The sequence below is a fragment of the Manis javanica genome, chromosome 2, assembly GCF_040802235.1.
Source record: "Manis javanica isolate MJ-LG chromosome 2, MJ_LKY, whole genome shotgun sequence".
Lineage (NCBI taxonomy): Eukaryota > Metazoa > Chordata > Mammalia > Pholidota > Manidae > Manis > Manis javanica.
Window position 1 is genome coordinate 99,174,706 of NC_133157.1, and position 12,348 is coordinate 99,187,053.

At 37.1% G+C, this 12,348-nt stretch overlaps 1 protein-coding gene across 23 annotated transcripts in view; it reads left to right on the forward strand.

Moving 5' to 3' along the window:
- Positions 1–12,348, forward strand: part of PARD3 (par-3 family cell polarity regulator) — an 804,135-nt gene that overhangs the window by 526,860 nt on the left and 264,927 nt on the right. For all 23 annotated transcript variants that reach the window (XM_037010348.2, XM_037010345.2, XM_037010349.2 and 20 more), the window contains 2 exons: positions 7,335–7,463; positions 9,740–9,778. In XM_037010348.2, coding sequence (XP_036866243.1) covers positions 7,335–7,463; positions 9,740–9,778 — 168 coding nt within the window. The remainder of the gene's footprint in view (positions 1–7,334; positions 7,464–9,739; positions 9,779–12,348) is intronic.

Sequence of the window (12,348 nt, forward strand, 5' to 3'; positions counted from 1 at the left end):
AGATGAGTGAAATCATCTGGTACTTGTCTTTCTCCACCTGCCTTATTTCACTGAGCATGATACCCTCTAGCTCCATCCATGTTGTTAAAAATGGTAGAATTTGTTTTCTTCTTATGGCTGAATAATATTCCATTGTGTATATGTACCACCTCTTCTTTATCCATTCATCTATTGATGGACACTTAAGTTGCTTCCATTTCTTGGCTATTGTAAATAATGCTGGAATAAACATAGGGGTGCATCTGTCTTTTTTCAAACTGGGCTCCTACATTCATAGGGTAAACACCTAGGAGTGGAATTCCTGGGTCAAATGGTATTTTTACTTTTAGTTTTTTGAGGAACCTCCATACTGCTTTCCACAATGGTTGAACTAGTTTACATTCCCACCAGCAGTGTAGGAAGGTTCCCCTTTCCCACATCCTTGCCAACATTTTTTGTTGTTTGTCTTTTGAATGGTAGCCATCCTAACTGGTGTGAGGTAATATCTCATTGTGGTTTTAATTTGCATTTCTCTGATGACTAGCGATGTAGAGTATCTTTTCATGTGCCTGTTGGCCATCTGCATTTCTTTTTTGGAGAAGTGCCTGTTCAGATCCTCTACCCATTTTTCAATTGGATTATTTGCTTTTTGTTTGTTGAGGTGTGTGAGCTCTTTCCATATTTTGGATGTTAACCCTTTGTTGGATATGTAGTTTATGAATATACTCTCCCATACTGTATGATGCCTTTTTTATTCTACTGTTGGTGTCCTTTGCTGTACAGAAGTGTTTTAGTTTGATATACTCCCACTTGTTTATTTTTGCTTTTGTTTACCTTGCCCAGGGAGATAAGTTCATGAAGAAGTCGCTCATGTTTATGTCCAAGAGATTTTTGCCTATGTTTTATTCTAAGAGTTTTATGGTTTCATGACTTACATTCAGGTCTTTGATCCATTTCAAGTTTACTTTTGTGTATGGGGTTAGGCAGTAATCCAGTTTCATTCTCTTACATGTAGCTGTCCAGTTTTGCCAACACTAGCTGTTGAAGAGGCTGTCATTTCCCCGTTGTATGTCCATGGCTCCTTTTTAATATATTAATTGAACCATGTAGGTTTGGGTTAATGGAGTCTCTATTCTGTTCCACTGGTCTGTGGCTCTGTTCTTGTGCCAGTACCAAATTGTCTTGATTACTGTGGCTTTGTAGTAGAGCTTGAAGTTGGGGAGCGAGATCCCCCCCCACTTTATTCTTCCTTCTCAGGATTGCTTTGGCTATTTGAGGTCTTTGTGGTTCCATATGAATTGTAGAACTATTTGTTCCAGTTCACTGAAGAATGCTGTATTTTGATAGAGATTGCACTGAATCCGTAGATTGCTTTAGGTAGGGTGGCCATTTTGACAATATTAATTCTTCCTACCCAAGAGCATGGGATGAATTTCCATTTATTAGTGTCCTTTATAATTTCTACTTGTAGTATTCAGGGTATAGGTCTTCCACTTCCTTGGTTAGGTTTATTCCTAGGTATTTTATTCTTTTTGATGCAATTGTGAATGGAATTGTTTTCCTGATTTCTCTTTCTGCTAGTTCATCGTTACTCTATAGGAATGCAACAGATTTCTCTATTACAGTGACAGATTGACTTTAGGGTTTTTTATGTACAATATCATGTCATCTGCAAATAGTTATGGTTTAACTTCTTCTTTACCAATCTAGATGCCTTTTATTTCTTTGTGTTGTCTGATTGCTGTGGCTAGGACCTCTAGTACTATGTTGAATAAAAGCGGGGAGAGTGGGAATCCTTGTCTTGTTCCCAATTGTAGGGGAAAAGCTTTCAGTTTCTCATTGTTAAGTATGATGTTGGCTGTGGGTTTATCATATATGGCCTTTATTATGTTGAGGTACTTGCCCTCCATACCCATTTTGTTGAGAGTTTTTATCATGAATAGATGTTGAATTTTGTCGAATGCTTTTTCAGCATCTGTGGAGATGATCATATGGTTTTTGTCCTTTTTTTTGATGTGGTGAATGATGTTCATGGGTTTTTGAATGTTGTACCATCCTTGCATCCCTGAGATGAATCCCACTTGATCATGATGGATGATCTTTTTGATGTATTTTTGAATTCAGTTTTCTAATGTTTTGTTGAGTATTTTTCCATCTAATGTTCATCAGGGATATTGGTCTGTAATTTTCTTTTTTTGCAGTGTCTCTGTCTGGTCTTGGTATTAGAGTGATGTTGGCTTCATAGAATGAGTTTGCAAGTATTCCCTCCTCTTCTATTTTTGGATAACTTTAGGGAGAATGGGTATTATTTCTTCTCTATATGTGTGGTAAAATTCAGCGGTGAATCCATCTGACCTGGCATTTTATTCTTGGGTAGTTTTTTGATTACTGATTCAATTTTGTTGCTGATAATTGGCTGTTTCTTCCTTGGTCAGTCTTGGAAGGTTGTATTTTTCTAGAAACTTGTACATTTCGTCTAGGTTTGTTAGCTAAAAATTTTCATAGAATTCTCTAATAATTCTTTGTATTTCTGTGGTGTCCATCATGATTTTTCCTTTCTCATTTTTGATTCTGTTTATGTGTGTATATTCCCTTTTTCTCTTAATAAATCTGGATAGGGGGATATCTCTTTTTTTATTTTCTCTAAGAACCAACTCTTGGTTTCATTGAATTTTCTATTGTTTTATTCTTCTCAATTTTGTTTATTTCTTCTGTGATCTTTATTATGTCCCTCCTGCTGACTTTGGGCCTCATTTGTTCTTCTTTTTCAAGTTTCAGTAATTGTGAATTAAGACTATTCCTTTGTGATTGTTCTTCCTTCTTTAAATAGGCCTGGATTGCTATATACTTTACTCTTAGAACTCTGCCTTCACTGCATCCCACAGAAGTTGGGGCTTTGTGCTGTAGTTGTTGTCTCCATATATTGCTTGATGTCTGTTTTAATTTTGTCATTGATCCATTGATTATTTAGGATCATGTTGTTAAGCCTCCATGTGTTTGTGAACCTGTTTGTTTTATTTGTACAATTTATTTCTAGTTTTATACCTTTGTGATCTGAGGAGTTGCTTGATACAATTTCAAAATTTTTTAATATACTGAGGCTCTTTTTGTGGTCTAGTATGTGGTCTATTCTGGAAAATGTTCCATGTGCACTTGAGAAGAATGTGTATCCTGCTGCTTTTGAGTGTAGAGTTCTGTAGATGTCTGTTAGGTCCATCTGTTCTAGTGGGTTGTTCAGTGCTTCTGTGTCCTTACTTATTTTCTGTCTGGTGGATCTGTCCTTTGGAGTGAGTGTTGTGTTGAAGTCTCCTAAAATGAATGCATTGCATTCTATTTCCTCCTTTAATTCTGTTAGTATTTGTTTCACGTGTGTAGCTGCTCCTGTTGGATGCATAGATATTTATAATGGTTATATCCTCTTGTTGGACTGACTCCTTTATCATTATGTAATGTCTTTTTTGGTCTCTTGTTACTTTCTTTGTTTTGAAATCTATTTTGACTTATACAAGTACTGCAACACTTGCTTTTTTCTCTGTATTGTTTGCATGAAGTATCTTTTTCCATCCCTTCACTTTATTCTCTGTATGTCTTTGGGTTTGAGGTGAGTCTCTTGTAGGCAGCATATTGATGGGTCTTGCTTTTTTATCCATTCTGTAACTCTGTGTCTTTTGATTGGTGCATTCAGTCCATTTACATTTAGGGTGATTATCAATAGATATGTACTTATTGACATTGCAGGCTTTGGTTTCATGGTTACCAAAGGTTCAAGTGTAGCTTCTTTGCTATATAGCCGTCTAACTTAACTTACTTATTACACTATTATAAACACAGTCTGCTGATTCTTTATTTCTCTCCCTTGTTTTTCTTCCTCCTCCACTCTTTATATGTTAGGTGTTTTATTCTGTACTGTTTTGTGTTTCCCCTGACTGATTTTGTGGATAGCTGGTTTTATTATGCAGTTAGTATTTGGTTCATCTCCTTTCTTTGGTGTGGTTGTATTTTCTCTGGTGATATCTATTTAGCCTTAGGAGCACTTCCATCTAGAGCAGTTCTTTAAAGTACACTGTAGAGATGGTTTGTAGGAGGTAAATTCCCTCAACTTTTGCTTATCAGGGAATTGTTTAATCCCTCCTTCAAATTTAAATCATAATCTTGCTGGATAGAGTATTCTTGGTTCAAGGCCCTTCTGTTTCATTGCATTGAATATATCATGCCTTTCCCTTCTGACCTGTAAGGTTTCTGCTGAAAAGTCTGATGATAGCCTGATGGGTCTGCCTTTGTAGGTGATGTTGTTGCTCTCTCTGGATTCCTTTAATACTCTGTCCTTGCCTTTGATCTTTGCCATTTTAATTATTATATGTGTTGGTGTTGTCCTCCTTGGGTCCCTTGTGTTGGGAGATCTGTGGACTCCGATGGTCTGAGAGACTATTTCCTTCCCCAGATGAGGTTGTTTTCAGCAATTATTTCTTCAAAGACACTTTCTGTCTCTTTTTCTATCTCTTCTTCTTCTTCTGGTACCCCTGTAATGCAAAAATTGTTCTGTTTGGATTGGTCACACAGTTCTCTTAATATTCTTTCATTCGTAGAGATCCTTCATCTCTCTCTGCCTCACCTTCTCTGTATTCCTGTTCTCTGATTTCTAGTTCATTTAACAGTTTCTTGCACCTCATCCAGTCTGCTCTTAAATCTTTCCATTGTTTGTTTCATTTCTTTTATCTCCCTCTGGAATTCATCCCTTAGCTCTTGCATATTCCTCTGTAGCTCCATCAGCATGCATATGACTTTTATTTTGAATTCCTTTTCAGGAAGATTGGTAATTTCACTCTCACCAGGCCCTCTGTCTTGTGTTTGACGGATTTTGGACTGAACAAGGTTCTTTTGCCTTTTCATGGCAGTGGGAGTGGTCACTGGAGAGTGGCACATGTGTTAGCTGGGAGAACAAAGTCCCTTCCTGCTTGCTGGTTGCCTTGCCCATCTCTGCTGCCTGTGCCAGGCAAACCACACATAGGGAGCAGCCTCTGAGTTAATCCCCTGAGCAGCTGTGGGCAGGGCGACACATAGGATTGCCTAGAACACTGGCGGGGGTTGCAGGCATGCGGCACATGTTCTACCACAAGAACAGTGCCCCTACATGCTTCCCAGACTCCATGCCTGTTTCCTCTGCCCATGTCAGTCAGCCGCACGCAGGTGGCAGCCTCTGGGTTAATCCCCTGAGCTGCTGTGGGTAGGGTATCCCTGTGGATGGCCTAGGGCACTGGTGGTGGTTTCAGGCAAGCATCATGTGTTTACCATGACAATAAAGCCCCTTTGTGCCTTTTGGACTCTGCAATGGTGTCCACTCTCTGTGCCAGTCAGCTGCCAGCAAGGGCAGCCTCTGGGTCTGGCCCTGTTAGCCACGTGGTCAGAGAAGCCTCTCTCTGGTTGCTGTGGGCAGGTCTGCTCCCTGGCTGTTGCACAGCAATGGCGGGTCAGCTGTTTTACTTGCAGTGCCGGCGGGGATAATGAAAGGCAGGTTGGTAATTGCCATGAGGGGCTTTGGAGCTGCGTTGCCACCCAGGGCATTGGGGTGCTTGAAGTTAAACCCTTGTCCCTTTAAGAATTTTAAAGCACCTGCTTGTCTTTTGTCCCGGGGCAGCAGCTGTGGGAACCTGTTCGCAGTCTTAGTCTCCGATTTTGCTTTTCTGTTCCTCTAATATTCAGTACACCATGCAATGTGTGTTTCTGTGCTCCCAGTGCAGATTACTAGGGCTGGTTATTTAGTAGTCCTGTGCTTCCACTACCTCCCCACTCTGATTCTTTTCCTCTCACCACTGAGCTGGCATTGGGGGAGTGCTCGGGTCCCTCCAGGTCACGGCTTTGTAACTTACCCTTTTTGTGAGATGTTGAGTTCTTGCAGATATAGATGTAGCCTGGCTGGTGTACTGTATCTTCTGGTCACTCTTTTATGAATAGTTCTATTTGCAGTATTTTCAAAATATATGTGGTTTTGGGACGGGATTTCCGCCACCCTATTCATGCCGCCATTTTGAGAATCTCCCCGGCAACTTCTTTTTTTTTTTTAAACCACTCCCGTGCCTCCCTAGGCTTGAAGATCCCACTCTTGGTACTCAGGTGCTGTCCCCCATGTAGGTCCCTTTTTTAAAGAGTAGCTGAGAAAGGCTAAGTAAAAGGAAAGTTTTGAATACAAAGTATATTTAGGATGTTGTTTCCATAGAGGGTCACTTGTCCTCGGGTTATAGATTGAATAGTATTAGTCTAGGTTTGCAGATATGGTCTGTTTTATTTACTACAATTCTTAGCTGTACTTGAACCTCTTCATCTGTGCCTCTGAGTCCAAAATAGTCTCTGTCCCTTTGTCCCTGCCCTCCCCCTTCAGTCCCTGCACCCCCAGCTTCTTTCTTTCTAAAGGTAATCGCTGTAGGTTTCCTCTCACTTTCATCTCACAATTGCTTTACTTTCAGCACATCACAAAGGCTTTTGTTCTTCTTTTTGACCAACCAGAAGGGTCAGCAACCTGTATTTCTTCAGACTTAGACTTTGTTTTCAATAGCTTTCATTGTTCTAAGAAACTATGTTTTCACATATTTTTAAATCTAACTTACTAGTATCTGTAGTTGTAGCTAGATAATATCAACAATTCTGTGGGCAGTTTTTTGGAGGATTTGGCGAATATTTGGAAGCATACATAAAAAAACTGTCAACTGACTGATTTTTTTATTATCTAGAATTGTTTTTGATTTCTTTGAACCTGTTGTCACTTACCTATTTCCTACAATCCCTTAATAATAGTATGTCATCTAAGATGGTTTTTAACAGAGGGGCAATATTCCAAAACATATTTTAACCATGGAAAAATGTTATTACAATTTAATTAACATACTTAATTGCCTTGCCAAAGTATTACTTTTGTCTGAAGAGAATAACATAAAGTACTTCAAAAATTCTACTGTCATTTTCTTTTAAATACATGGTGCGGCCTATAAATGCAACACCTTTTCAATTTGGTGTTAAGAAAACCTATGTTCCACAAGGCTACCCAGGTATCTCAGTTCAAAGCCAGTGAGTTCTGTGTAAACCTGACATTTTAGGTGTATTTGTTATTTGTCACTTATTAGTGCTCTGATGGCTGTAGTTTTAGTTTATTGATGAGCCCTAAAAGATTTACTGCATCCTGTGTCACTTCTAGAAACCTGGTCTGAGTCTCTGTATTACCCACCAGAGCCTGGTGGTTACCGACTCATGGCAGAATTTACCATGGAATGAGTTCTATTCCATAGCAGGCAGTGTCACTTCTGGAATGTGAGTCTTCTGTTCTCTGTGCAGGACTGCATCTGAAAACTTCTTATTTGTTTTAGGTAAATGGAGTAGATTTAGCAGGCAAATCCCAAGAGGAAGTTGTTTCCTTATTGAGAAGTACCAAGATGGAAGGGACTGTGAGCCTTCTGGTCTTTCGCCAAGAAGATGCCTTCCACCCAAGAGAACTGGTGTGTACATTCAGAGTTGATGGAAGATTTCTGATGCACATGGGCTAGGGATTTGGGTTAGCTACTCTATGGCTGATGTTTATTGAGACATTTTTCCAAGCAGTTTCTATGTATTACATATCTTTCAGCCCTAACTTAATGTAAGCATTCTTTTCTCATAGTCCCTCTGTTTTGGAAGTAAATACCCACAATGTTGAGTATAGGGGTATTTAAAAATCAAGTGGCAGGGGCATTTTCTAGGATAGCAAATGTTTGTTAGTGAATGCTTTCAGATGGACTGGGTGAACACACAGACATTGAGTATTTTGTAACTGTCATTTCAAAGGCTGTTGTTGAAAGCTTGCCATCTTCTACACTACATATGACGAGTTTTCTTATTTCGAATTTTCATTGTACATGTAGCTAAGCCAAATAAAGATGCTTGCTTACTGTTATGTGAAAAGGAATACCTTAATTAAATATTATCATTGCAAATAAAAAGATCTCAGTAGCAATAAGCCCCATGGCCGTAATTTACTAATATAGACATTATTTGGAATGACATAAATAAGAAGGTGTTTGTTTGCAATCTATTTCACTTTTTATACACATATCATTATATCTGAATATTAGGGGTATTTACATAGTATTGGTGTGAAGGAAATGTATACATTAAATCGACAGAGTTCTGAATGTTTTTCTGCAAAAAGTGCCAGGTTTCATTTATAAGTAAAAACAACATAGTTGGAGGAATCAGTATTATCTTTTGATGTGGTGAGAAAATTATTTCACTTCAACTACAGTGGTATTTTAAATATTTGAAACCAGATTCTATTTGGGTCATTTTAGATCATTTGTCATTGCTTCCAGGAAGCTCTTCACTCTGTGTAAATGAAAGTATGTGGATGCCAGCATGGTAGTGCTTTGTGGAAGCCATTCCTCAGTTTGTCCGAAGGCCCGAAGTCTTGTAGGGTGTTCTTCAAGGATGGGTTTATAGTGACTAATAAAATTTTCCTTTTATTAAAAGTCATAGGAATTTTGTATCCCTTGGTTATGCACAGTTCTAAAGTTTACTGTGATTTCAAGGAAATTTCCAATTGTGATAGGGCTGAAAAGTGAGCACTTGTGCTATAAGTAGGTTTTGAAAAATTATAAAAACTTCTTTATTTCTATTTTGAAATGTTTAATGCATTATTTCTCAAATTAAATTCAGTTTTCCATTTTCTTCCCACTGTTATCCAATTTTGTGTTTAAAATGCCACCTGAGCCTAAATCTGGAGATGTCTCTATTAAATTGTAAATGAACACTTAAAAAAAAATTGACAAAGAAATGTGATTTGATGAAGCTTCAATTCTCCCTCAGTATATCTTAGCTTGGGTACCAGTTAGCATCATTAGGTTGCCATGGCTCAACACCACTCTTAAGCAGCCTTTCTCACAGTTAACTGCCAACATACAGCCAGCTTACCGTTATTTAGGTGGTTCTTGTCCAATTTTGATCTTCTAGGCTTCTGCTGTCCCCTTCTGCTGCCTACTCTTTTTTTATTCTTTGTTACTTAATTTATTGCTTGTGAGCTTTTCATTAAGGAGTGAGCCAGTAGGCTGTCAGTCTATTATTCATGTTGCAGCTGCTTTTCAAGATTTGAAAGAATAAAATACTGAAAACTTCAGGGGGGTGGCATTTAAAATGATCTTTGTGTCCAATTAACAAAACTCTATTCCTCTGTTAGGAGTGTCTGTGTTTAAATTCTGTGTCAAAATGAAATAGTTCCATCAATATGTGACTTTTTTATAAATCAGCCTTCTAACTATCTTTGTAATTAAAGCAACTCTATGATATATGAAAAAATATTACATTTACAACGTGTATAATATTTTAAAGTATAATGCTTGTGGTTTAGACTATTATTACCTGGTTTAGCTCTCAAATTATAATATATCTTGCAACTTATATTTAGTTGGGATGATTAAAAGACAAAATTAGAAACAGTGGCACAAAGAGAAAAGCAATTAGGTGAGATTTGTTTTCCTCCAAATAATTTCATGATGTACTGTGAATGAGCAAGTAAAAATTTACATCTAGAAAATTTTTAAAGACACACACCCACATGCACATATAAGATAACATAACCATATCAGTGAAAGTTTGGAAGACATTTGCCTTAACATAATCATCCTCTATAAATTTGATTGACTTTAAGAACCAACAAAATTTCCTTTAGAGTAAAACTTTGTGTCCTGTGTGTTGAAGATGGCTTTGGTCAGTCTGTATTTATATTTTTCTTCAATTCTTCTAGAATGCAGAGCCAAGCCAGATGCAGATTCCAAAAGAAACGGTAAGAACTTTGTCTTTTGCAGGATGTAGAGATTTGGAAAGATAAATGAAACTAACTTCTTACTAAGTAAATATGAAGTTACCTGACCTCCCCTTTCCTGGCTCATAATAAATACTAGATAACTTTATTAAATCACAAAGTGGTTTTATCTGAAGGTGACTTACTGCTACTGCCCCAAATGGAGAATATTTTGTGATTATTTTTAGTTAGACAGGGAGGAGAAAGAGAGAGGGATGTTAGAGTAGCTTGCTATTTCCCTGCATATGTGGAAGGATCAAAAGGTGGTATAAAAATGTAAGGACTTGAGGAGTTGTGAAATGCTGTTTTGTAAGTGGCTACAAGTGAAAAAAAAAAAGGACTTGATTCAGGCACAGAAAAAAATAGGGCTGAAAGCACAATAAAAATGTATAATAAGCAGGAAAAATAAAATGACATGTCAGTCATTAGGCTAAACATATTAGGTGTCATAACAACTTATAGTTATTTATTATATGTTACAGAATATTATAACAGGGTAATTTCTCTTAATAAAAGTAAACACTCACAGTTTAGATTAAAGTGCAAACCTAGTTCTGTTCTTTTTAAAAGAGAAGTCCTGTTTAAAAGTAAGCAGTCTGGAACAAAGAAGTAATTGAATTCTAGCAGGCAGTGCTGATGTAATGTAGGTTAGGATGCCATATCAGTCTCTCAAAGTATCTTCTTAGTGTGGGTGCGCTGTATAGGGAAAAAGGTAGTATCCTTTTAGTTTAAATTGATACATAGTATCACCTGGTAGAAATGCTAACAGTCAGATCTTTTATACATAGCATAAAAACATACCATTCCCAAACTCTTGTAAGTAGAAAGAAAATTGAACAAAACCATGGGTACAGTAGGTGATGCTAATACGTGTTTTTTTCAAACTTTTCATATTAGGTAGACCAAAAAAACAGTAAGAATAAGAATTTGAATAACACCATTTACAGGTTTGATTTTTGTTTATATAAACAGACAACTTGGAACCTAATAAACAAACAAAATGTTATTTTCAAATATTCCATAATTACAAAGTGGATGACAAATCAGACCTCACAGGAAAATCAGTAAGCAACTTTGAGAATCTTACACATTTATAAATATAGGGGTTGTAGAAATTTCATTGCCTTAATTTTTTATTTACAAAATGAGTACATCAGTGATAGCCAATCAAAATCACAGTGGTGTGTGTGTGTGGAAGGTAAGGGGAAAGGTCGAAAGGTAAGAGGAAACTAGAAAAATTGATTGCAAAGAGTTAAGTGTGGCACCAGATTAGTTTATATTATTTAAAAGACAATAGTGATGACAAAATGTCCTTGTTAAACTAAAATAAAGTCGTATGATATTGTTACAGGATTAGACAAGTAGATCATTTAAACACGATGATAGAAACAAGCTTAGTATGTATATATGTATGTGTGTGTCATGTTAAAGGTGGCATTTCAAAATAGTGGCAAAGGATGTTATGTAATGTTTAAACTTCTTTGCCACTCACTACAAAAAGTTAGATTCCTTTCTCTCACCATACACCCAAATAAGTCCTAGTTGATTATGAAATTAAACCTAAAAGAGTACTAAAAAGTATTGAGTAATCTGTGAAAATCTGTAGTAACTTTGGCTAGAGATGTCCAAGCATGACAAAGCCAAAATGCCATTAGATAACATATGTATAGATTTGCTTATGTATGTATGAAAATCTTTTCTATAGCAGTAGCCATACCATGAAGTAGTTAAAAGATAAATGCTAAATGGGGAACCTACTTTGCAATGTGATCCTTGGGTGAAAAACCATTCTTTTGTTAGAATCTTAGTATCATAGAACTTTGTGGAAAACACATAAACTACATCTGTGAATGCCTAAGACAATCTGTGATAGAAAATTTACTTTACATGTAAACTACATCTGTTAATGCCTAAGACAATCTGCAATGGAAAGTGATGCTATAAGCAGTAAAGATAGGCATGTTCTTTCAAAACATTTAGTCAGTCTCAGTGAGGAAATTGATGATTAGCTTTGAACTTTTCAATCATGAAGGGGAAGAGGCAGCACTGGCTTTAAATGTGGTATTCCACTGAGAGTTCCAAGGTCCATTCCAATCCATTCCTCACCCAGAAGCTTTGTGTGTTCATGAGCATGCCAGAGCAAATGACGATTCAGGCCCTTTGACAAAGAATTAGCATATGTGTCTATCATGTGTGTGTGCCTGATCTCTGATTACAAATGGAAATTTTTTCTGGTGAGAGTTTTCCAAGCTAAGTCAAAAGCACAGGTTTTTTGTTTTGTTTTGTTTTGTTTTTTGTTCCATATGGTCTCTTTTTGGTTTCTTTTTTTTTTTTTAAGTGTCCCCTCACCCTGTGCCTCTTCCTGTACTTGCTATGTCTGCAGTACCATTTGGGGTTGTTAAAGGATTCATGTTAAATTGCCTTCTAGGTTCTTTTCATCTCTTTGTACCTTTGATAGAAAGTCATTACATTCAAGTCTTGAAAGTTTCTGATGTTAAACTTTCATTTCATTGTAAGTACCTTGAGACCGTATGTCCTAATGCTCAATGAAG